The sequence below is a fragment of the Geotrypetes seraphini genome, chromosome 1 (assembly GCF_902459505.1).
Source record: "Geotrypetes seraphini chromosome 1, aGeoSer1.1, whole genome shotgun sequence".
Lineage (NCBI taxonomy): Eukaryota > Metazoa > Chordata > Amphibia > Gymnophiona > Dermophiidae > Geotrypetes > Geotrypetes seraphini.
The window spans coordinates 510,570,653-510,598,161 of NC_047084.1; the positions used below are offsets into that span (position 1 = coordinate 510,570,653).

The 27,509-nt window shown below is 39.6% G+C and overlaps 1 protein-coding gene across 1 annotated transcript in view; it reads right to left on the reverse strand.

The window, feature by feature from the left end:
• Nucleotides 1-6,950: 6,950 nt before the first annotated feature.
• CNTNAP4 (contactin associated protein family member 4) overlaps nt 6,951-27,509 on the reverse strand; it is a 503,646-nt gene continuing 483,087 nt past the window's right edge. Inside the window, exons 22-24 of the mRNA XM_033962929.1 lie at nt 16,901-17,122; nt 14,067-14,138; nt 6,951-8,375 (exon numbers count right to left, since the gene is read on the reverse strand). Coding sequence (XP_033818820.1) covers nt 8,182-8,375; nt 14,067-14,138; nt 16,901-17,122 — 488 coding nt within the window. The 3' untranslated portion in view covers nt 6,951-8,181. The remainder of the gene's footprint in view (nt 8,376-14,066; nt 14,139-16,900; nt 17,123-27,509) is intronic.

The following is a 27,509-nucleotide window of genomic DNA, read 5'->3' on the forward strand; positions in this document are numbered from 1 at the left end:
TTTAAGGTTTTTCCTAAATTCCCCATAAGTAATAGGCATAAGCAGTTGTTCCAGGTCTTTACCCCATAATGCTGCCTGATGTGCAAGAAGATGTTGATGATGTTTTTTAAATTTACATCCTCTAACCGGTGGAGAAACAAAATTCAAGTGTGAGCTTCTCTTATGTCTGTTGGTTGTGAAAGAGAAAAGGTCAGTTATATATTTAGGGGCTAATCCGAATAGTACCTTAAAGCAAAAACATCCAAATTTGAACCGTACACGTGCTTCCATCGGCAGCCAATGCAGAAGTCGGTAGGAAGGCATTACATGATCGAACTTCTTCAACTCAAAAATTAGCCTGACCGCCGCATTTTGTACCAGTTGTAATCGCCGCATGTTCTTCTGGGAAAGTGCCAAATAGGCAATATTACAGAAATCAAGTTGATTCAGTATAAGAGACTGTACCAGAATTCTAAATGATGAAACATCAAAATATGCTTTAATGGACCGAAGCTTCAAGAGAGTGAAAAAACCCTTTCTAACCATGGAGTCCACCTGGTCTTTCATGGTTAGGTTCTGGTCCAATGTTATGACCAATACCTTCATAGTAGATTGAATAGGATAACTGAGTTTATTGATGCACAGTGATGATTTAGTGTCAAGCGGGTGTGATGAAGCTATAAAGAATTTTGTTTTTTTCCGAATTAAGCTTTAATCTGAATTCACTCATCCATTGCTCCATCAAATTTAGTGCTTCTGTTGCCTTCTGAGAGAGAGGTGGCGAATGGGATAATGATCGTAAAGTCATCGGCATAACTAAATAATTTTATCCCCAGCTGGGAAAGTTGCACACCTAATGAAAACATATAAACATTGAAAAACAATGGGGATAGTGGTGACCCATTTGGCACGCCAGATGGATTGCTCCAGGTATCAGAGAGAGCGTAATTAAAATGTACTTGATAAGTGTAGGACATAAGGATACCTCAAAACCAATCTAAGACCTCTCCTCTGATTCCAATTGCGTCTAGGCATTGTAACAGTTTCCCATGGTCCACTAAGTCAAAGGCAGAGCTCATGTCAAATTGTATGATCAGGGCATTAAGGCCCTTACTAAACAAGAAATACAAATTATCCAAGATAGCCGCAATTACTGCCTCAGTTCTATACAAAGGTCTAAAACCAGATTGAGTTTCCTGCAAAATAAAGAACTGATCAAGATATTCCATCAATTGGGAATGTACTAATCCTTCCATGATTTTCACAATAAATGGAATAGATGCTACTGGTCTATAGTTGGTTACCAATGCTGATGATTCTTTACGATTTTTTGGAAATGGGGTTATTATAATATGACCATTATTAGTGAGGAATTTTCCATTTTTTAAGTTATTGGTTAAATAATTCAGCAAAGATAGTTTAAAGTCTAATGGAGCTGCTTTCATAATTTCTGGGGGATATTACTGAATTAGGCTCATAATCTCTTTTCCAAAAAATTCCACAAATCCCGCTTCATTGGAACATTTAAAGGATACCTATCCAACACTCTCAGTAACTCATCAAGTTCATATTAAAGAATTTTTCATGTGAGATTTTTTTGCCTAATTAATCTTCTTACAAATAATCTACATTTTAGCTACAATGCAACATATATTCCCTAGAATTCCATACACATATGGTCCTTTTAGTTGCCTGTGCAAATTTAGGTGCATGCCCAATTTCCCCATACAGTTTAATTGAATAACGAGTCAAATAGCACTGATAATTGGCTTCTTAAGCAATTGTCAGCATTAATTGGATTTAATTTAAATCTGATCAATTTTTTTGACTGGATGACCAGAGAATTGGATAGAGGGAGTGAGCTAGATGTGGTGTATTTAGATTTTAGCAAAGTCTTTGACAGTGCTCCACACATACATCTATTAAATAAACTGAGTGCCTTTGGGATGGGACCCAAAGTGATGGGTTGACTCAGGAACTGGTTGAATGGAAGGTGACAGAGGGTAGTGGTCAATGAAAATCACTCTGAGGAAAGGAATGTTACCAGTGGTGTGCCTCAAGGATCTGTTCTTGGGTATGTTCTCTTTAACAATTTTATAAACGATATGCAGAAGGGCTGTTGGGTAACATTTGCCTCTTTGTGGATGATTCCAAAATCTACAATCGAGTAGACATTCTGGATGGTTTGAATAACATGAAGAAAGATGTAGCGAAGCTTGAAGAATGGACTGAAATTTTACAGCTAAATTTAATGCTAAGAAATACAAGGTCATGCATTTGGGCTGCAAAAACCCGAGGGAACGGTACAGTTTAGGGGTTGAACAACTTATGTGCACAACAGAAGAGCAGTACTTGGGTATGATTGTATGTGATATTAAGGTGACCAAATAGGTTGAAAAGGTGACAGTGAAAGCTATAAGGATGCTAGGGTGCATAGGGAGAGGTATGACCAGTAGGAAAAAGGAGGTATTGATGCCCCTGTATAAGACTCTGGTGAGACCTCATTTAGAATATTGTGTATAATTCTGGAGGCTGCACCTTCAAAAAAGATATAAAAAGGATGGAGTCGGTCCAGAGGAAGGTTACTAAAATGGCGCATAGTCTTTATCATAAGGCATATGGAGACAGACTTAAAGATCTCAATATGTATACTTTGGAGGAAAGATGGGAGAGGGAAGATAGGATAGAGGCATTTACATACCTACATGGCATAAATGTGCATGAGTCGAGTCTCTTCTGGGAAACTCTAGAATGAGAGGGCATAGGATGAAGTTAAGAGGTGATAGGCTCCGGAGCAATCTAAGGAAATCCTTTTTTACAGAAAGGGTGATAGATGTGTGAAACAGTCTACCAGAAGAGGTGGTAGAGAGAAAAACTGTCTCTGAATTCAAGAAAGTATGGGACAGGTACATGGGATCTCTTAGAGAGAGGAAGCTATAATGGTTACTGTAGATGGGCTGAGTGGATGGGCTATGTGGCCTTTATCTGCCATCATGTTTCTATGTAAATTAAGGTGTGAAATCAGTGCCTACATTTTGGCTAAAGCATCAGAAAGGAGGTGTAGAAATGGGAGGGTCATGGGCAGATAGGGGGCATTCCTCACTTTTATGCATGTAATTATATTCATGACTTTTATTGAATATGACAAGGGAGTTTTTTTGACCATTGATGTGTTTGCTTCTTCTGATTTTGTAAATATCAGAAGTTGCCAGCAGTGGAGGTGAAATTGAGTTCTTCACAGCAGGTGCCTCTTCCTGACATATGATATGATACCTGAGGAGATTATACCCTAGGAGATCCCTAAGGTATCATATCACATGTCAGGAAGAAGTACTTAAATGCCATGGCTCAATAGGTAAAAGCACTGTTCTCATCATCCAAAGATCAAGGGCTCCAATCCCAAGTATGGTCAGTTCCCCCTGCACATATTCCTATTTTATAAGTGGCATTTTACCTTCCAGGTGCACCTTGATGATCTCACAGGGTGCACCTTGATGATCTCACAGGGTACAGCTGGAGCTTTCCATTTGCTCTGAACTAGAAGCCATGGTGAGGTCTGTGTATCTTTTCTTTTCTTAACCTTGCTTGCTTAATGCAGCTCTTTCAAGACTGTGCACATTGCAGCACTCTTTACTCAGAAAAAAGAGAAGCTTTTTAAGTAAGCAATATAAAGATATCTTTTTCATGAGCTGTGCTTGTTAATGGATCTTTTCCTATAAATAGCAAATACCATTGCTGTTTGCCCTCAAAAATAGAAGATTTTGCATTCAATATATCTGTATTCATGTGGTGCATTATTAAAAGTATTTTGAGCTTAATAAAGGAAAATAAAAGCCCCATAAACCTATTTAGCAGAACACATTGGAGACATCCAAAGCCAGCTTAAGTCCTGTCCACCTAATTCATGTCTATCGATCACCCAAACCACGCACAAAAGTAGACCTGTTTTACAAAGCCTATAAGACCTAATTTTACAATTACTATGTTCCTCAGTAGCTCACTCTGTGGCACACTGGTTAGACCTACAGCCTTCCACTTTCATATTGTTGGTTTGAATCCCACTCAGTCCTTGTGAAAGAGGATCAATTTTTAAAAAATCCAATTAAAAAAATAAACTATAGTGGTGCTAGCATTTCAGTGCTTACAATTTTAATGAAAAACAGCATTAAATCTCCATTCTAATAAAGTCATAATAATAAAACATTATAACGTTATGGACATTGGGTTAATGCCTAACTTCCGCCTAAAAAGCGATTCTCTAAAGGATGTTTAAAAATGTCGACTGATAACTGATGCTGAGCACCATTGAGCGCGATTCTATAAAGGATGTCTAACTTTTGTAGAATCATGTTTAGTTGGATGCCTAAATGACACTTAATATTTATCTGAGTTGCTTCCCAAGTAATATGTAGGTGTGTGTGTTGGGGGTGGGGGAATGGGGTTAGGAATGAGTGAGGGCATGATGACTGGATGTGGGAAAATGACAGGAATAGTGGAACCAGTGTGTGGATGTTGCTGGGAAATAGCTAGTGGGGGGATTGGCTGAGGGAGATGGTGTGGAAGTGGTTGAGTTTGAGCGGGATGTAAGAGGGTTGTGTGGAGAGTGCTAGTATTTGGGGGTTTGAAGTGGAGTGGGTGGTTAGGTAGCAGGAGTTTGGTGTGTGGAATGTAAAGGATTGGATTGGAAAGGAGAGAGAATTTTGTTCACCCTGTCCCACCTGTTGTTCAGGAGTGGAGGTTGGGGTAGGGGTAGGTTAGGGTTTAGGGTGTTACTGGTTGGTATGTAGTTGGGCGATTGGATTGGGGGGCTTCCGAGGGGAGGGGGTCGCAGCTGGTTGTAGAGATGGGGATTCTTCTAGAGAGTCAATAATATATTTCTGATGTTACAATATTAATTTCTGGAGGGGTGATACTTGTGTGTAATACCACCACAGGTATTGGTGAGGCCTGACAACAGCACTGGTCTCACACAGGGGAGAGGGACAAATGGCTGGATTAATTTGGAATGCATAGCATAGTATGGAGTTTGGGGGGTAGATGGCTAGTTCGTTACTGAAAAGCTGTCAGGCAAGAGGCAAGGGGCAAGAGACTGCTCTGGAAAAAGGTGCCAAGTAACTTTGTTTATTTCAAATGGTTGTAAGGTCATTCTGATTATTGTTAATAAAGTTGCAACCAAATTGTTTATCCATAATTCAAGTGGTTATTTTGTGAGAGTAGTTAAGTAAGGCGCTGAGTGTATGAGGAAAGCGGTGCGAATGACAATGTTAGGCACAGCTCTTCTATAAACCATACCTAAATTTAGACACCATTTATAGAATAGCACTTAGGCATTTTTGGCACTAATATTTAAGGTACACTAAATAATTGGATTTTGTTCATGCCATTTTGCATGTAAGGCAAGTTACATTCAGGAACAATATAACTAACCCCCTCTCCCCTTCTTTACGAAGCCACATTATGCTTTTTTATCGCCAGCCGCGGTGGTATTAGCTCTGACGCTCAAAGGAATTCTGCGAGCATCAGAGCTAATACCACAGCAGCCAGCAATAAAAAAGACGAACGCGGCTTTGTAAAAGGGGGGATAAATTTGTCCCCAGGGGACTCACAATCTGCTTAGCTTAGGCAATAGAGAGTGAAGGGACTTGCCTAAGGTGAGGAAAAGTATCAGTGTATAGGGCAGGATTTGAATCTTGGCTTCCCTGTGACTCCTCTCATTCCATTGCTCTATTAGGCTATTCCTTCATTATAGGGTGCTATTTTTCTCATTAGAATGTTGCTCTGTAGATGCCAATTGAGTAGTTAAATCACAGCCCCTGCCATGCGCCTGTTGTTATGTGACTGGCTTTCTCTACAGTCTCTCAGCAATTAGCAGGCAGGGTGTAAATAGCCTGGGTGTTAATTTTAGTGCCAAGGCATATGCTGCCACTATTCAATGTTGCAAAGCACTTCAAAGTGTAAATGAGACCTATTTTCTCTCTCTTTTTTTTTTTTTAATTAAGGGCATATCTCTGGTATGCTTAAGAGATATTTAGTGGAAACTTTGGAAATACCTGAAGATTCATTACCACCATTTTCACGGGTTTATTATTTGCCTGATAAATAACAAAACCAACAACAAAAAGTAAAATCTCCAGACCGAGAACCCTTAAATATTTCACAAATCATAGAGACATCTGAGAAGGACTTAACATCATCAGCCACTATGATTATTACTTTAGCTTTGCCAATTGATAAAACATGGTTGTTAAAACTTTACTTTAAAAATAGACAGAAAAGTTTCCTTGGTTACAAAATACAAATGTTTCCAGACTTGGCACGGGAGACGCAAAGGTGCCGCCGTGAATTTCTTCTTTTGAAACCTGGGGTTTTATCCTTGGGGGCGACTTTTTATTTGAGACATCTGTGTAAATGTATTGTGTGTTACCGTACTCTCAAATATGTGTTTTTTGAACCATCCCAATTGACAAACTTTGTGGCAATGTCTCGTCTGAATGCAACAACCTTTGAACCCTAAATTTGATTATTGATGACCTCATTTCAGTGCTATAGCTTTCAGTTTCTTATGTATTATTATTAATTTCTTCTATTTTTCGCCAATTTTCTTTGACTCTTGGATCCTAAGTTGAGGACTTGAGCATAAATAGTAAAATTTGTTAATTTGTGAATTATATTTACTGTATAATTGATATCTATTCTATTATTGCTTTCTGTACAAGTGTAATACTTGAAATTTAAATTGAAAAATCAATAAAAGATTTAAGCATTAATTAAGGGCCCTTTGGTCAAATGGGCTATGTCCTAGATGTAAAATGTAAGAAATAATTTGGAAAAGGATCACCCTTGTAAAATGTCAGCATGGAAATTGTTAAAACAAAACATCTACGAAAACCTGTGTCCTTTTCGTTCATTTTGATGATAAAAGATCACAAAATAATAATTAAAAAAAAGGATGAAGAAACAACAGATAAATGAAATGTTAAACTTGTTTATTTCTAACCCATTCTATAACAGTAAAAAGGTCCCTGATGCATTCCTGCGTCACCGGCCTGCTATTTAAACAGACATCTTCAACAATATCTGATTTCCAGAAAAAGTGAACTCAATCAACTTCCAAATTAAAAAATTATCGAAGTAGGAAAACACTTTTTTTTTTTTAAACAGAGCTATTCAGTGCTTTTGATAGCTGATTTAAATGACTTTCAAAAAGATGCATAAAGTGCAGCTCAAAGTGATGTTGCAAGAACACTATCAAGTAGGATACGCGAGATCACGTTGAAGACTACAGCACATTACTTCCTTGTAGAGTAGAATATTACTGTGCGATCTCCAAACACATTAACACCCCATTAAATGCAAAATCAAAAAGACGTATCAGGCACCAAAATACTCTTTAAAGGCGAAATAAAAAGCATCAGATATTAGTGAGGTGAGACCACCTTCTACCAACCCCACATCATTGGCTGGGAAAAAACAACTTTCACCATATTATTGCAAAGGTTGGTGTAGCGAGGAACAAAACATTTTTTAAAAATATGCTAGTCAATTCACAAAATCACTGCCAGCGATCGTTTTGTGGCAATTATCACCACTTCTTCAGGGCTTTGAAATCAACGTAGCTAACAATTTGCTGAACATTTCCTCTGCTTCTTATACCTTTAAAAGAGTATTTTGGTGCCCGTGTCTTTTTGATTTAGTATTTAATGGGGTGTTCATGTGTTTGGAGATCGTATAGTCTTACCCCCAGTCCTCTTATTTTGAGTTTATGTATGGAATATTACTGTCCACAGTTCACCTGTATAAACCTCTTTGAGCTGCGCTGCTATTTATAAAGAAGAATGGATTGTGTTAAAGAGAGAAAAACAAGGCGGCAGCTTCATAACAATTCTACTATTTCAAACTGTATTAAGAATGCATGTTAAACTTCAGCTGTAGAAGTTAACAGAACAGTCAGAAACGACCAACGATAAAATCGTTTACAATATCTAATGTACTGTTACAATAAAATGTATTTATGAAAAAGATAAGAAATGCACATAATTTATAAAGGCCTCCTACAGCAATCACTGAGACTGAATATCTGTTGTATAATAAGTCTCTTTTTTTATTGTATGACCTTTTAAGTGCAAGAGCATTTTCTGTTCACCAAGAGCCCCTGACTTTAAGTAAGAATGCCATACAGTTAAAGGGACCGATAAGTCCTCATCAGAAGAAATATTCCTTTTGATTTTCATGAATTGTGTTTTGCATGTTGAGTTCACTTTTCAGCACCATCCCTGGATTGTCCTCATTTTCTGATACTTTGGTCTTGCTTTCTTTATACGTGTCTTTTTGTTGATATATCCTCACCGTTATGGCAGTTATACAAAGCAGAATGAATATCACAACTGCTATCACGCCTGGAGGAAGAGGAAAACCAAAAATAAGAAAAAAGAGTAATAACAAAAAAAAGAAAAGAAAAAGAGATTAATTGTTATCTAGCACAGTGGTTCCCAACCCTGTCCTGGAGGACCATCAGGCCAATCGGGTTTTCAGGATAGACCTAAAGAATATGCATGGGGCAGATTTGCATGCCTGTCACTTCCATTATACACAAATCTCTCTCATGCATATTCATCAGGGCTAGCCTGAAAACCCGATTGGCCTGGTAGTCCTCCAGGACAGGGTTGGGAACCACTGATCTAGCACAGATGATTAGAATAGTCCTTATTATAAATGATTTTATTTATTTACATTTTTATATACCACCTCCTTGTTTCCACAGCAAAAGCATAATCCTTTTACAATAATTTCATACCATAAAACACATACCCAGACAAACAATATACAAATGTTTCATGCAAAATAAGAGTTTAGACATCTAAACATAGTGTATAGGGATGAGTATGGTCAAAAAAATAGGTTTATTTTCTGTTTTTTCCCCCCCAATCTTCTGGTGTTGGTTCAGTTTGTTTCACAAACTACATGCCAGAAATAGCTGTTACAGGAGCACCTGTGTTTCTGCAAAGGATGTCTGGTTATTTGCAATACTTGAAGGTGCCCAGAAACACCAGCTGCTAGTTTGATGCTTTCATTCCACTCTAAATAGTCGTCAGTACTAGTGATCCTCCTGGGTTTTTGCCTGCCAGATAGACACAGCTATATTAATACCACTTTATTATTATGGTTTTTAGTTAAGAAGATAAGGAATGCCATGCTAAGACAGACCAATAATTCATTGAGCATAACGTTACTCACTGTCCTTCTGACTTTCTGTTGTACTTGGTTCATCATTCTTTTACAGAAGCTTACAAATGTCCAGTTCTTTGTCAGAAATTCATCATTTTACACCATAGTGTTTAGTTTATCAAAAAAATTGTTAACTCTATGTCCTTCAGTAAATACAATTGTCACGGTTGATATATATAATGGCATCACAATAGAAAAACTAAGCAGTAAGTTCTGGTGGTCAAGTCTGCAAAATGTTGCTTGACATTTATTTTTGCACAAATTACCTAAGGGCTCCTTTTATCAAGCCACGCTAGCGGTTTAACGCGCTAAGCCGCCAGCTGCATTAGCCGCTAATGCCTCCCTTGAGCAGGCATTAGTTTTTAGGCCAGTGTGGGGGTTAACGCGTGATGAAATGTCACGTGCGTTAACCCCGCTAGTGCAGCTTGATAAAAGGAGCCCTAAATTTATTTAAATTGTACTGCTTTTTTTCACAATAAGTGTATATACAGTACATAGATACAGATATAGTTGAAAGTCATCTTCCAGTTACATACTATATACAGCAATTCAAAAAGTTTTTGAAGATTTCCTTATTGTAGAAGCTTTTTTTTTCTTTAATAGAAGGGGAATATTGATCTTTAGGTGATTACAGAATGTTTAATTTATTTTTTTTTTTAATGTGAAGAATGTTTAATGTTTTATGTTGTTTTTTGTTCTGTATGTTTCTTATGGTACCTGCTTAGGTTTTAAATGGGCTATGTATTTTATAAATAAATACTTCTAGTTGAAGTTGTTACTCACGGCAGTCAACAACGTGCTCTTCGTGACCCGGTCAGCTCTCCTGCTGACATCACTTCCAGGTGCTACGCACAGGAAGTGACATCAGGGGAAGAGCCGACGGGGTCGCAAGAAGCACGTTGTTGACCGCTGAAGCAACAACTTCAACTAGAGATATGAGGGAAGGAGGCAGAATGCACGGCAGACAGGATCATGGAAGGAGCAGGGGGGGAGCGCATGTGGCAGGTGAGATCAGGGAAGGAGTAGGGGGGCGGTGATGCGGGCTGGGGAGGAGCTCCACTGCCCCGGGTGCCTCTCACTCTCGCTATGCCACTGCATGCCAGTTCTGTAGTATCGAAGGTGCTTCTGCAATTCCTCACAGTCTCCATGTTTTTAACACCTTTGGCCCTGATTCTGTATCTGGCACTTAGGAAATCAGTGCCAACTAGTGTGGCACTAACAGGCTAATTCTATAAATGGTGCCTAAATTGGCCAGCACCTAGAAAAATGGCACCGACCAACTGTAAATCACACTTTGGCACTATTTATAGAATCGTAGCTAGTGGTGCCTATGTAAAAGTGTATGCACCTCAAATGTAGGCCAGGGTTTTAAAGCCCTACATTTCAGGCATCTAACTTTTTGCAGAATCACGCTTGGCGGTGCCTAAGTCATGCTCTGCATGTCTCCCGACACTCATAGGAACTCTATGAGCGTCGGCAGCAGCGCAGAGCATTGAGTGCGCCGGCTTGCACTGAAAAACGCTTTTGCGGTTTTGTAAAAGGGAGGGTTAGCTGTCTATGTCAATTTTAAGCACTGGCAGACTAAGTTATAGTGGCCAAACATAGATCAGCTATTTGTGCGGTTCAATTTTGCCCTAAACTTAACCAGTCAGTGCTTAAAATCGACAGCTATCACATAACATAACCAGACAAGTTTTAAGCAACATACCACTAATATTCAGTGGAGATAGCCAGCTATCTCCCATTGGATATCAGTGGCTAGCAGACCAAACGTTAACCACTATTTCACCAGCTAGGAGTTGTTCCCGGCCTATTAAATAGTGCTGAATATTGAGCCGATAGATACCAATTCACTGAAAAACAAAATTGTTTTTCAATAGCTTTCCAGTGTATAGGCAAAGTAAACGTGACTAATCTAAATAAATCAGAATGCATGAATACTACAGTAATTTATACATACAGGGTCATATTCTATAAATGGTGGTGTAAGCTAGGTGGTGGTAAGTGCCCTACCGCTACCTAATTTAATTGTTTTAATTGAATTTAATTGGCATTGTAATTGACCGTGTCATTTAAGACCAATTAAAAACCCATAAAAAAGTAGGCACAGGAAGGCATCTATGGTGTAGGTGCTGGAACTCTGTCTGCAACAGGATGCCTAATGGTGCTTTATGCCTAAGTGGGCGTGGTTAGGGGATGGAGAAGGCCTTAGGCACCTTTAGGTGCAATTCACTAAAGAACTTAGGCAGCTGAAATGTAGGCCAGTAAAACCCTGTCCTATATTGCAGATGCCTAAGTTTTCTGGTAGGCGCCGTTAGCTGTGATTCTTTAAATGGCGTCTATGTGTGATTGGGACTAATTTATGGGAAACAATTTACTGTTAGTTGATTGGAAAGTGGAATGTCAGATAATAATGTCTTATCAAAAACATTTTTTTAATATCACCTATTAATCAAAAGAAGCGGAAGGCAATTAATCATAATCTAAATATCTCGGGATATGATGGGGGGAGCCGATGATACTCAGGATAGGTTGGCTTGGCTGGCATTCACAGTGGCTAGGCTGACTGTGGCTCACCATTGACGGAGTGCCACTGCACCTACTTTACCCTTAATGAGGGAGAAACTGGGATGGGTGTGTGAGAATTATCGGCTTTCGGCCCTACTGACTAGGAATTGTCAACAATATCTTGATATTTGGGGTAAATATTTGGCAGTGGAGGGAACAGATTTGGGGAGCCCTGTAGGGGAGTGATTTGCTGGATTTCGGACCTGGATGGGGGGCTGTGACTGTACCTAGGACCTTTCTGACTTCTATGTTCTTTTTTTTAAATTTTTATTTTTATTCAATTTAACATACTTTACAAGTATAAACTACTTGATACAGAAATACAGAGTTATGTTCCAAAAAGAAAAAGAGCATTTATCATTTTAACATTTAAAGTAAAACTTATTATGAAACTTAATACTTCCTTAGACCTTAATTAAAAGAAGAGGGGAAATAGGGAGGAAATTACTGAAAATAAAAAGAAAAGGCTTAAACGCTACAACCTAGCATTATTCTTGAGCTACACTCCCTCCACAAGAAAAACCTTTGAGATCTAAAAAAGATTGTAGATGGTCTGGTGTGAAGAACACATATTTTAGACCCATATACTTAATAACACATTTGCATGGATATGCTAAAAGAAAGGTAGCACCTAGCTTCCTTGTCTCCTCTCTCATTGCCAAAAACATTTTCCGCCTATCTTGAGTTATTCTGGTTACATCATGATATAACCAAAGTCGTTGACCTCAAAAAGGTATTTCAGGTTTTTTAAAGAATAAGCTCATCACAGAATTAAGATCTTGTTTGAAGATAAAATTAACAATTAACATTGCTCTTTCTTTAACATCCGTGGATGACGCCTCCAATATTGCAGTAAGATTTTGTAAATCTTTATCAGAAATCAAATTCTCACCCCTCGGTTTATCAGAAGATTTCTTTGAAACAAGTAAAAAATATGTTTTATTTATGGGTGGAATATGGTCTTCCGAAAAATTCAAGGATTGTATAAGAAATTTTTTGAAAATCTCTATTGGTGATGTCACTGGAATCCTTGGACAATTTTGGACCCTCAAGTTCAATCTTCTATTAAAATTCTCTATCATTTCTATTTTACGGGCTGTAAAGTTTTGTTCTTTAATGATAGTAGTAATTGAACTCTTCAAGGAAGCTGACTCAGTTTGTATTTTATCCATACATTCAAGCTTAACTGTAGCCAAACTATCTGTAAAAGTATCCATTTTCTTAACCAGTACCTCCATGTCCAAGGCCGTCTTCTCCACCTTCACATCTATTTTCTTAATAGCTTCAAAAAGTGTTTCTAGTATCACCACTGGGGTAGTTGATGTTCCTCCTATTTCTTCGGTGTTCTTCCGACCCAGAGTTCCAGCTGGGGCTGTAGCTCCTCCCATTAGCTGCTCCGGGGTCTCCTGCTCCTCTCTCTCGGGGCCAGACTCCTCACTCTGCAGTCCTGCTGAACACGGAGGCGCAGAGAGAAGCGGCGGCGACAACAATGTCATCAATTCCAAGGACTCGAGTGCTCCCTCTCTCGAGTCCAATATGAAAGTCTGCTGCCACGGGATTGTCCGGGTGTCGGCTGGACTCAACGGCTGCAGAAAACGCTGAATCATCGGCTGGGCTAGAGACGATGTGAGTAGCGGTAATTGTCCTGTTCTCACATTCCCCTTTCCTCTTGGTATGAGGCATATCTTAAAAGTATATAGTAACTTCCGATTGTTGAAAGATTTAGAAGAAAAACGCTAAGCTTCTGTGCTCAGCAGAGTGGCGTCCGCCATCTTGAATCTCCCTCCAATAGCCCTATGTTCTTTTTGTTTAATCTTTCTTTGTATATTTGGTCACCTACTGCGTTGCAGTATTGTTATGGCCGTGGGGGTTTGCTGTTACTCTTGGGGGGGAGAGATAGTTGGGGATGTTTTGTGACTGTGTTAGATCATCACGAGGTTAGCAGGTATTTCTGCTTTGGATACTTTCTGCTGTGATGATGATTGTTCGTATTGTTTCTTATTATATATAGTTACAAAAAAAAAAAATCCTCTGGGTATGGCCGTGAAGGAGGTATACCAAGCACATCATATTTAAATAGTTTAAGTTGATTGATGAGCCTAAGCGTGGTTGACATGTGGCTGGTGCCGTTTTTGTAGGCGGCTGCCGATTCAGGTGCCATTTAACAGAATCTGGCCCACAGTGCCTATGCTTTTTCTAACACAGAAATGTGTTATGTGATTTATTATGTTATGCTGAAAATTTGATTCATGGGCAATAAAATGTTTTGCTGAAGACATCATGGCTCCTATTACCTCCAATAACAGCAGAGTCACTCCTGAGGGCATTAGCTAAGGGCTCTCCTTCATCTAGTGGTCCGGAATGATCTGCAGTAGGAAAATATAAAGGAAAAAGACAAAAAGGAGATATCTTCAGAAATATAAATGTGCAGAAGCTATCGTATGATTAAATATAGATATGGAGATCTGAGCATTGCTTACATCCAGTTGTGTATCTAGCATATGTGACACCTGGAGCCCATCATTTTTTGACCCCCCCCCCCCTAATCTGTATGAAAAACATGATTTTTAGTAACAATCCATACGTCACACAACAAGAGTGTATCTAGGAAAAGGCAACATATTACATACTGCAGTGAACAGTAGAACATCAATATACCCATTGTAAAACGAAACAAGCCAGATCAGTACAGATTGAGCCTACACAGTCAATGCTAACAGAAAACCATGTCTTTAAAATACACAGAAACTAGAAAAAACCTCCCAAACCCCAAGAAAGGAAAATGACTAGGAGAAAGAGACTAGTTTAGTGATTTTTCCACCTCCACTTCAACAGGGTTCATTTTTTGTTCTTTAAAATACACAGAACACAGAAACACCTACACCTAGTATGGAATATGTAATCACAAACTAACCCCTCTCCCTTTTACAAAACTGTAGTGTTTTTTAGCCACGGTGGTAACAGCTCAGACGCTCATAGAATTTTGAGCGTTGGAGCTGCTACCACCAAGGACGGCACAAAAAACGGTCTACGGTTTTGTAAAAGGGGGGATAAAATAGAAATATGTAGACAAAGGTTAAACTGAACCACTAAGAAGCTGGACTCTGCATACAATGCAACACCACAGAAACAGTGATGCATATCCCTTAATATTGTGCAAAATATAAATATTGCAGATGTAAATTTGAAAAAAACCCTGAGAAATAGAAACATAGAAACATGATGCCAGATTAAGGCCAAATGGCAAATCTAGTCTGTCTATCTGCAGTAACCATTATCTCTTCCTCTCTCTAAGGGATCATCACTTTACAAATTAACAAATAAGGGGGTTATTTGTTAATTTGTAAAGTGATGATCCCTTAGAGAGAGGAAGAGATCATGGTTACTGCGGATAGACAGACTAATCCCCCCCTTTTTTATGAAACATTTTTAGGTCGTTTTTTTTATTATTGCAGGCCATGGTGGTAAAAGCTCTGGCACTCAAAGAATTCCTTTGAACATCGGAGCTAATATTGTCACAGCGGGTGATAAAAAAAACCAATGCAGCTTCATAAAATGGGGCTAAGTGGGAGGGGGAGGGGGGAATAAAACAAAAATGGAAAATAAGATAACCATTTTATTGGACTAATACATTTTTCAAATAGCTTTTAAAGGCCAGAACCTCTTTTCTCAGGTCAGAAATGTATACTACTGTTACAGTATCCTGTCCTGACCTGAGGAAGGGGGTTTTGGTCTCTGAATTAGTCAAAAATGTATTACAATTAGTTCAATAAAAGGATCACCGTATTTCCATTTTCTATTTATAAATATTTATCAACACAGCTATAATACTACTTTATCCAAATCAAAATAAATAAATAGAAAAATTTTTTCTACCTTTGTCTTATTTGGTTTCTGCATTTGTCACTCTCTTCCTTCTATCCACTATCTTCCCTATCTCTGCCCCTTCTATGTGGCATTTTCTCTCCTTCTATGTCCCTTACAGAGAATGTATGCCTCCCCCTTTCATCTCTCTCTTCACTCCGAAAGGTCTGGCTTCCATCTTATTCCCTTCCCTCCTCCAATGGGTTGGCATCTCTCTCCTCTCCTTCCCTTCCCTCTCCCATACCCCCACAGTCTGGCATTTCACTATCTCCTCTCCTTTCTTTTTCCTTTTCTTCCCTCATCTTCCTTCTCAATTTATTTTCTGCAACTGTCTAGATTAAGTTCTTACTACCTTGTTATCAATTTCCCTTTTCACTGTCTACCTATAGCTTGCCACCTCTTTCCCTCACCCCCTCCAGTATTTCGCTAACTCAATCCTCTCCCCTCATGTACCCTCTTTTTATTTATTCCCTACTTCCAAAATGTGCCCTCTTTTTCTACTTCTTTTATTTAGCATCTTCTCTCTCTGTCCACTTCCATCCAGCATCAGTCCCCTCTCTCCACTTCCTTTATGCATCTTCTCCCATCTTTTTTTCTTTCCTTCCCCCTTCCATCCAGCATCTGCTCCCTTATATTTTACATCCATACTTCCATCCAGCCTAGGCTCCCTCTCTACCCTCCCCACTAACATTCAATGTCTGGCCTTTTTCTCTCTCTCCATATACCCCTCTTCCATCAGCATCTACCCTTGTCTCTCCCTTCCCCCCACTTTCATCAACATCTGCTCCCTTTCTTTCCCTCCAACGTAATTGTATCTAGTATCCTTCCCCCTTATGTCTCTCTCCCCTTTCCCTGCACACCAATTCCATCAGAATCTGCCCCCTTTCTCTCCCTCCACCACCCTTCCATACCAGTATCCTGCTCCCTTCTATCCCCCTTCACCCCACTTCCTTCTCCCTCCAACACCCTTCCATACACATATCCTGCTCCTTTCTCTCTCCCTCCATCCCAATTCCAAGCAGCAAGGTCCCGTGATGACTGAGTCTGCTGGATCTGCTCCGGAACAATAAGTGACGTCGGAGGGGGTGGACCGGCAGCCATGGGGAGGTGCAGGAAGGTCCCACAGCAGAGTAGGGTGGGAAGTTCTGGACCTGGTGTGCCTGCTGTACACCCCCTTGGGGCGTGCACCTGGGGGCAGAAACATTTGTACTTCTGAATAATCTACTATTTCAAAGAGTGCAATTAGTGGTGTCGCTATTTGTACCTGCAAATGAATGGGTAGATTCACTTGATGCTGAGTCGGATCTGCTTACCACACCACAACTGGATTCACTGATTTGTCCTTTTACTAGGACCGAGGCTGAACTCTCATGGTGCAACACAGCTTTCAAGGGAGCAATATGGTTGAACTGTACCGAAGAGAGGCATCCAATAAAGCCTTGGGAGCTTGCTTTTATAGTTTCTTGGTCAACATCAGCATCACCTACTAATCAAAAGAAGCAGAAGGCAATTAATCATAGTGCAAAGGTACAAAATAGACAGAAGAATAATTACATAATTAACTTGCATTCCTCAGAGTAAATGTTTGCTTCAACAGCATATGTATGTATATGGAATTTCATTTAACTTCATCTTTAAAGAAAGGATGCTCTGTTTTATTAGACTTTTTGGTGCATAACAATGGTAAAACTTCAGAGGGAAAGGTTTTAAATCTGTTCTCAGAAGACTGAAAGAAAGGATTGAGAAACACAAATTAATTTTATAAAATCTAGTACAAGCAATTATTTCTTCTCCTGTTAATAATGCAGATAGATTATGATTAAAATAATATCTGCTGGGATTATAAGTCAATTAATATGGCCCTTGCCTTTGAAAAAATGATCAGGTTGTATTTGTTCAGCAAATTATTTTTCAAACGCAGGCACAATGAACATTTAAGAGGTTAATAATGGAGAACATTATCTTCCCTCTGATGAATATTATAGGATGGGAAAGTTCTTCTTTCAAAGCCTGCAAAAAACTAAAAGGAAATAGATGGAGCTATTGGGGGAGGGTATACGTGAAAAATGTCAAATTTCACCGGTCATCTCAATACAGCACCCATTCTCCTCTCTGCCCCCCTCCATGCTCCTTCCTTGCCCCCCCTCCCCACTACTGTGTGCACATGCTCCTTCCCTTCCTTTGTACCCTTATAACGTTCTCTGTTCAAGCAGCAACCCCAACCTGCTGCGTGTGCCAGCGTCAGTTGTTCCTCTGATGTCACTTCCTGGACTCGTGCCTAGGAAGTGACGTCAGTTGAAGAGCTGATGCTGGTGCAAGCAGAAGGTTGGGGTTGCTGCTCGCGCCAGAAACATTAAAGAGGTATGGGGGAAGGGAAGGGGTATGTGTGTGTGTGACACGAGGGAGCGGGGAAGGAGAGAATGGGGGTGGGGTGAAGAAGAGGGCAGAGGAGGGATACCACCACCCCAGGAACTATTCATCCTCACTACGCCACTGCCCAACACAGCTATGTTTCAGCATACAAATGCCTGCATAAGGAGTCACAACACAACTGATAAGACAGTTGGCAAAGCTTGAAGAATGGTCTGAAATTTGGCAGCTAAAATTTAATGCTAAGAAATACAAGGTCATGCATTTGGGCTGTAAAAACTCGAGGGAATGGTACAGTTTAGGGGATGAAGAACTTATGTACACAACGGAAGAGCGGGACTTGGGTGTAATTGTATGTGATGATATTAAGGTGGCCAAACAGATAGAAAAGGTGACGGTAAAAGCTAGAAGGATGCTAAGTTGCATAGAGAGAGGTATGGCCAGTAGGAAAAAGGAGGTATTGATGCCTCTATATAAGACTTTAATGAGACTTAGAATATTGTCAACAATTCTGGAGGCTGCACCTTCAAAAAGATATATAATATAATAATAATAATAATAACTTTATTTGGTATTCCGCAATACCAGAAGCAGTTCAAAACGGTTTACAGAGAAAGAGACTGTACACAGACAGCGAATGTTGTACACAGACAGAGAATATTGTCAATTACATTGGTAGAGTAGTCGGATATGCAATAAGTATGTCAGAGAACAACAAGGCAGGGAGGAGTCAGAGAAATTTGTCAAAGATGTAGGTTTTGATTGATTTCCTGAAGGCTTGGTAGGAGGGTGTGTTAGGAATGAGGGTGGATAAAAAGAATGGAGTCGGTCCAGAGGAAGGCTACTAAAATGGTATGTGATAAGGCATATGGGGACAGACTTAAAGATCTCAATCTGTATACTTTGGAGAAAAGGCGGGTGAGGAGAGATATGATGTGCATGAGTTGAATCTCTTTCATTTGAAAGGAACCTCTACAATAAGAAGGCATAGGATGAAGTTAAGAGGTGATAGGCTCCGGAGTAATCTGAGGAAATATATTTTTTTACAGAAAGGGTGGTAGATGCATAGAGCAGTTTCCCGGAAGAGGTGGTTGAAACAGAGACTGTATCTGAATTCGAGAGAACCTGGGTAGGCAAGTGGGATCTCTCGAGAGAGGAAGAGATTCAAGTTTCAAGTTCAAGTTTATTCATATTATTTGATTGAACGCTTTTCCAAATTACAAAGCGTTGTACAAAAGATAAAAATATGATTTTAAAGAAATCACTTATACATAATATATTAATCAGACCTACAAGGGTAATTGCTTTTAAAACCACGGGAAACAATAGGAAAGAGGGGAGGAAATACAATTTTTGAAGAAAAAGTACATAAAAGGGAAGTACATTAGGAGGGTAGGAGGAAGAGGATTAGTGGCAGAAGTGGGATCGAATGAGAGAGCTATTAGAAATCTTGTTTTGGGGATGGTAGAAATCATAAAGTATTACCTCTTGAATAAACTTTATTTTTTCAGTTAAAGGCTTCTTTAAAAAGAAGGCACTTTAAGCTACTCTTAAATTTCTGCAAATCTTGTTCGAATCTTATGTATAAAGGAAGAGAATTCCAAGTCATTGGAGCTGTTACAGAAAAAATTGAAGCACGGCGTGTTCCGATAATTTTCAAGGAGGGATCATTAAGGGTAAACTGTGAGGATGATCTAAGAACTCTTGATGAACTATGTGGAATCAGAAGCCTATCTATAAATGCCGGTGTGTTGGTCTTTATTGTCTTGAAGACTAAAAGAGCTATTTTATATGTAATCCTATATGTTATTGGCAACCAGTGAGCTTTTTGCAGCAAAGGTGTAACATGGTCGAATTTTTTTGAACCTGAAATTATCTTTATTGCTGTGTTTTGTATAAGTTGAAGACTCCTTATGTCTTTTAGATATGCCCCTTTTAATAAAGAATTACAATAATCTAGTTTTGATATTACTAGGGAATGAACTAGTGTATTAATGGAGAATTTATCAAGGAGGGGGACAAGTGATCAAATCATCCTCAACCTGTAGAAACAATTTTTGACCAATGCACTGATGTGTGAACGAAACGTGAGTTTATTATCTATTAGAACTCCCAAAATTTTTGTGATGTTAGTTTGATTAAGTGGCTTATTATCGATTAAGACTGGGTTAATAAGTTGTGTCCCTTCTTTCTATGAGAAGAGCACAGTAGTAGTTTTGTTGATGCTTAGGGATAGCTGATTGACATTTAGCCAGTCATGGATTTTGGCTAGCTTTTGGTTAATGTTAGATATGTCATGTGAACTTGTGGGATCAATTGTGTGCAGAAGTTGGAAATCACATCTGCATAAGCATATACTGTGAATCCGATGGATTGACAAAGGGTTAAGAGAGGGGCCAAATAGATGTTAAACAGTAATGGAGATCATGGTTACTGCGGAAAGACAAACTAGATGGGCCATTTGGCCTTTATCTGCCATCATGTTTCTGTGTTTCATGTGTAAAAAAGAAGAATGCACCTGAGGGTCAACAAATAGTTTCTTTTTGTAGAATCAAATTTAGCCATAAATCTTCTGCAGCATAACTGGAGCACGCTTTTGTATACCAAAAAACAGCTGTGTTGGGTCTCACTGTATATGCCACCTATTGCTGGATCGAATAAACTCTCTTGTGATACTCCTGTGGCCAATGCCTTACTTTATGTTTCAGCTGTTTCTCCACGTGAGGCTAGTTTTATCTTTTTTTTATTGTGTAACTTTTTTGGGAGGGTGTATTGCCTAGTTTAGAGAAGGTACTGGAAGTTTCATTTTAATGCTCATATAAGGTATTATTATTGGGATTTAATGCAGATTTAGAGAACAGGAGGCATTGGATTATCAAAGACATATGCTACTGCTTGTCCTACATTTAGGCAAAATAATAATATTGTAACATTGGATAGGTAAGACACATCCAACCCTGCAACCCTAATTCACTTGTATGACACAAATGGTTAACTGGGTGCTTGTACAATATAGAAATCACCAGCAGGCGAGGAATTAAAACTACTGTACTCTGTGGTAGAGGATCAAAGACTTTACTCCTGGGACTTCAGTGGACATGGGTAGGGGAGTAAAGGATAACGTAGGGGGGGTTAATAGGGGTTGAAAAGGTTGAAAAAACAGTTTGAAGACATTGGTCCCGATTCTAAAAATGTTGTTTAGCTGCTAGGAGCTAGGAGCATGTCAATCATCTGCTAGGCACAATTTATAGAATCGTGCCTATTGGCGCCAAAGAAGTCTTTATGGCCTATGTATGAGGTCATACCCATTTGTGTCATGCCAACTCAATTATGTTGTTCTGTTTTCTTCCTGTTCCTATATATCTTTGGATGCATTTTTCATCCTAGTAACAAAATGTTGTACACCATAAACAAAACCATTTGGGGGTCTGATTTATCCCAAGGCAGGGAGGACTTGATGTGTAGGGTGAGGGGATGTAATCTTGCCCTAATACGTTGATTTCCTGTGGACCTACTGATTCTCCTGCTTGTAGTATGCCAACAGAATGATCTGTGGGTTTTTTTTAAATTTATAAATTTATTCATTTGTTACAAGAAATAACAACTTCAAACAATAAAAACAATTCAAGGAAAATACTTCAAACTAAAAAAACAAAATCTTTATCAAGTCCACACTATATGAAAGCTGCTTATCCTGAAGGAGTCACCTAGAAATTAAAGAAAATAAAAGAAAGAAAAACAATATTCCATAATCTTCAAGTCAGGCAAAAATAACTTCTATATTCACTCAACCTCAACCTCTGTATTTGGTTACAGGCAAAAAAACAAAACAAAACAGAATGATCTGTGAACAACAAGGTAGCTCCTTTACTTTTTTCTATGTTATGCAGCATTGGAGCATTTAGCACTCCAAGCTGTGGTAGAAACCTCTACCATGCCTTAGTAAAAGGGGATCAGATTTTGAAACAAGGATTCTTTTATTAAAAGGGTTGCATTTGTTATAAGATATTATATGGGTTAATACCTACTTACCTTGTATATCATTTCAGCTTTATGGATAGAAAACCAACCTTGCACAAACTTCATCTATTTTCATTTCCAATAGTAAAGGGTTGTATTTATAAGCATTTTCTCAATAGAACATTAGCTTATCAAACTGGCCTTTGGGGCAAGAATTTTAGTAACTTAATATCTAATTTTTGTTTGTATCAAACTTTTAGAAGAATGCTCAAAACTCATCTATTTGCCAAATTTTATAGATAAGGAAGGAGTGGTGTAGTAGTTAGAGCAACATTCTTAGCACCCTGAAGTTCTGGGTTCAAGCTCGTGCTGCTCCTTGTGACCCTGGGCCAGTCACTCAATTCTCCATTACCCCAGGTACATTAGATAGATTGTAAGCCCACCAGGACAGATAGGGAAAATGCTTGAGTCCTGATTGTAAACCGCTTAGATAACTTTGATAGGCGTATATAAATACCCCAAATAAATAAATAAAATAAGTACTTACATCAAGTACATCAACATTGGTATTAACATTTTAACATAGATATATCACTTGAAATTCTACAATTAATCTTATCAAATTAAATATATCCCCTTCCCTCCCATCCTTTCATTAAAAAAACCAAAACAAAACATGTACAGTTCTTGCATTTGTTAACCGCATTGAACTGAGAGATTTTGCAGTATACAAATGGTTTGTTATGTTATGTTTTTTTTTTCCCTTTATTTCTTTTAATTCTACAGTATACTGTATACTATCTCAAACAGTGGATTAAAGTGGCTACCACACCATTTTACTCTGTGAAATAATAAATCAGTTTCACACATTTACCTGCAAAGAAAGGGGATCCATATCTGGAGCTGTCAAAAAATGAATATTATAGAATATATAATAGAAAGCCATCTATATTACAGCCATAATAAAATTCTGGCAGATTCATAAAACTTTGGCAGCTTCACATATCCTAAGAGAGCAATGTCTCTATGGTGGCCAAACAAGAGTCCAGATGCAACATGTTTAATTAACTAAGGAGCTGCCCTTAGTGCCAGAGGAGACTGGGGTATATACTCCTTATAGTTAGAACATCAGTGAAAATCAGACTTACTGCGCATACGTTACAGTCTCTATGACAACCTCATAATTTTGTAGTATAAAAGAAATAGATACAATTCCAATTAATGCATATATTGCATTAAAATTAGTTTTGTGCACAAATTTTAAGTGTTAGTGTTTTATGGCATAAAAATCAAATTATGATCAGGTGTGATAACAGATCATAAAACTGTGATGGCCAGTCCCATGTAAAAATTAGGTACACCAAAAGATTATGCCTAATGTTACTTGATATTTGGCAGACATTCCCAAAGTAAAATTTGCATTATTTTCTTTTCTGACAGCTTTTCCCACTTCTCATAGTTTTTTTCCCCACATATTTTTGTCTGTCTTTCTCTTTCTGCAACATCTTGTAATTTATGAAGACTAACCTGTTTTCAGCTACTGCATTTGAGAATCAAAACAACCTTCTTTTTACTTTATGTACTTTCCTAACATAAAGATTTGTCACCTTTAGAATAGCTTCTTTCAATTTCACCCACTGCTTTTCTACTTCATTCAGCTGTTGCCATCCAACTAACAGAGCATAAACAAAAAAAAAACAGATATCCAAATAAACTGCAGCTAAAAGTCAAAAGACTAAAACAAAAGAAAAAACTGCAGATATGATGTACAAGGTGTAAAACTAATTGTTATTAAGATAGATTCAATGTAGCATTTAAAAAACAAATAAAAATATTAAAAAATGGTTCTCAGGTGTGAGTCCACAGGACCAAACCTATTCCGTATTTCGGAAAACACTCCTTGCTCAGGGGTCCAGAATGTGATACGACTACTCCGAAAACCTAACAAACCAAAACAAGTCTGTAAGGTGCGTGAATCCTCTAATCCAGCAGCTATACTAGGGGTGTCCAATGTCGGTCCTCGAGGGCCGCAGTCCAGTCGGGTTTTCAGGATTTCCCCAGTGAATATGCATGAGAACTATTAGCATACAATGAAAGCAGTGCATGCAAATAGACCTCATGTATATTCATTGGGGAAATCCTGAAAACCCGACTGGACTGCGGCCCTCGAGGACCGACATTGGACACCCCTGAGCTATACAAAGTACTTGCGGACAGTCTTGTTTTGGTTTGTCAGGTTCTCGGGGTAGTCGTATCGCATTATGGACCCCTGAGGAAGGAGTGTTTTCTGAAACACACACGGTGTTGAGTCCTGTGGACTCATACCTGAGAACCATTTTTTATATTTTTATTTATTTTTTGAATGCTACATTGAATCTTTCTTAATAACGATTAGTTTTACACCTTGTACATCATATCTGCAGTTTTTGTTTTGTTTTGGCCATCCAACTAACTGCTCCTTGAGGTATTTCCTCATCTTGACTAAGTTACGGTAGTTCTTTTGAAGTCTAGAACATTCATTCTTGAGTAAGTCCTTTCAACCTGCATTTTATATTGAATCTCACCATTCTGTGATCACTAGATGCCAAATGATCACCCACCGTAACCTCTGGAACACTTTCCCTGTATGTAAGCACCAAGTCCAGAATAATTCTATCCCACATGGGTTCTTTTACTAATTGCCGGAACATTTCTTCCTGTAGCAAATCCAAGATCTCCTTGCTTCTAGATGACTCCACAGCTGGGACTGTCCAATCTATGTCCATCATATTAAAATCACCTATCAGTAGTACTTCCCTTTCCTAGCTATGTTGTGAATGTCTTACATTAAATCTTTGTCCATTTCTTCCGACTGTAAAGGATGCTTTTATATCACAACAATGTAAATACATTTTCCATTCCCTGTTTCCAGATTAACCCACAGTGCTTCTTCTCCCCCATACATCTTGCAATTTTGTCACTTTAATATTCTTGTTAACTTATGACACCACTTCTCTGCCCTTTTTACATGTCCTATCCCTCCTGAATAGATTGTAGTCAGGTATAACTATATCCCAATCATGGTTCTCCACTAAATCTAATTCAGCTTCTTCCATTATAGCATCTAGGTCTGGAATGTTGTTTCTCATACTATGGGCATTGGCATATAAAGCTTTCCAGCTATCACTCTTTTGGCTTATTTCAATAAGGGTATTTGATGCCTTATATCCATGACAGTTAGTAATTGCCTTGGGATATTTTATACCCATCCCCAGTAAATTTAGTTTTAAGCCCTCTTCAGTACATTAGCCAGTCTGTTACTAAAGATACTTCATCCCTTCTTTGACAGATGAGCAGGTCTTGGAAAATCATTCCATGGTCTAAGAAACCAAAGTGCTCACATTGACACCATGCAAGCAACCACACATTCAGCTCTAGGATGTGAGTTTCTCTCATTTGTCCTTTACCTAAGACAGGAAGGATTGATGATAACACTGCCTGTGCACCTAATTGCTTCACCCTCTGTCCTAGGGCCATGAAGTCGCTTTTGATGCATTCAGTAGAATGCCTACTAGTATCATTTGTGACAATATGGATGAGTAGCATAGGTTAACAGTCCTTATACTTTATGAGTCTTGGCATATGTTTTGCTACATCTCAAATCTTTGCACTAGGCAGACAGCAAATCTCCATTGACATCATGTCTGGATTGGCAGATGGGTACCTCTGTACCTTTCAGAAGTGAATCACCAACCACCATTACCTTTCTCTTCTTAATGGCTGCTACTGCAGCAACTTTGAGATTTTTGAGCTCTGTTTCTTCCCGTTCTTGAGATATTTTTATCTTTTACCTTTAGGGCTGCAAGTCGATTCTTCAGTTCAATAGAAGATGGAGTAGTGAGATTCACATTGCAGGGTCTGCTGATCTGTGTCCAGCTGTCCTCTTTCAGCTTGATGTCTCCATCCCCTTTGCTGAAGATACCTGATGCATCAAAATGCATATCTGGGATGGCTTTCTGAATTTCACAGATGTCTCTTAGTCTTGCCACCTCGTCTCTTAGTTCTTGCACTTCTTTCATGAGGGATTCAATATGCATACAACTTGTACATGAAACTATTCCCTCATTTTAGATCAGGGGTGTCAAAGTCCCTCCTCGAGAGCCGCAATTCAGTTGGGTTTTCAGGATTTCCCCAATGAATATGCATGAGATCTATTTGCATGCACTGCTTTCATTGTATGCTAATAGATCTCATGCATATTCATTGGGGAAATTCTGAAAACCCGACTGGATGGCGGCCCTTGAGGAGGGACTTTGACACCCCTGCCCTAGATCAAACATTAGGTCTGCACTGATGTAGAAGCTATAATGAAAACAGCAGTAACAGTGTTGGAAGTACGATGTTTATTAGCTATACTGTAACTAGAAGAGCTTTTGTACCTGTGGGTAGAAAGAACAGTACCTATCAAGGTAGCAACCCTGTTTTTCATTATCTTGTTCTGTAAATGAGGAACAAGTAGTTACTCTTATGTGAGTTTGAAGAAACTGTACAGATTCCCTTTGTGGGTGTAGTTCAATGTGCTTCCTCACCTTTTATACAGTGATATACCGTATTTTCGCGGATATAACGCGCACCATTGTAAAACGCGCACAGGGGTATAGCGCGCAGAAATCACGATGATATGTACAAAAACTTTTCTATACCGCGCTCAGGCATATAACGCGCATGCTGCCCGACTCTCCTTTCGCTCTCCCCGACTCTCCTCTGGCCACCCCGACTCTCCTTTCGCCCTCCCCGACTCTCATCTGGTTGCCCCGACTCACCCTGACTTTCGGTGCACTGCCCCGACTCTCCTCTGGTTGCCCCGACTCACCCTGACTTTCGGTGCACTGCCCCGACTCTCCTCTGGTTGCCCCGACTCACCGTTCACCCGCCCTGACTTTCGGTGCACTGCCCCGCCTCTCCGTGCCTGTCCCCCTTGAAGTCCTGTCCCCCCTTGAAGGTCTGCCTGTCCCCCCTTGAAGGTCTGCCTGTCCCCCCTTGAAGTCCTGTCCCCCTTGAAGGTCTGCCTGTCCCCCTTGAAGATCTGCCTGTCCCCCCTTGAAGTCCTGTCCCCATCCTGAAAGCCTGATGCCCCCCCTCGACGTCCGATTCTTCTCCCCCCTCGGCAGGACCACTCGCACCCCCACCCCGAAGGACCGCCGACTCCCCGACAATATTGGGCCAGGAGGGAGCCCAAATCCTCCTGGCCACGGCGACCCCCTAACCCCACCCCGCACTACATTACGGGCAGGAGGGATCCCAGGCCCTCCTGCCCTCGACGCAAACCCCCCTCCCCCCCAGCCGACCCGCGAACCCCCTGGCCGACCCCCACGACCCCCCCACCCCCCTTCCCCGTACCTTTGGAAGTTGGCCGGACAGACGGGAGCCAAACCCGCCTGTCCGGCAGGCAGCCAACGAAGGAATGAGGCCGGATTGGCCCATCCGTCCTAAAGCTCCGCCTACTGGTGGGGCCTAAGGCGCGTGGGCCAATCAGAATAGGCCCTGGAGCCTTAGGTCCCACC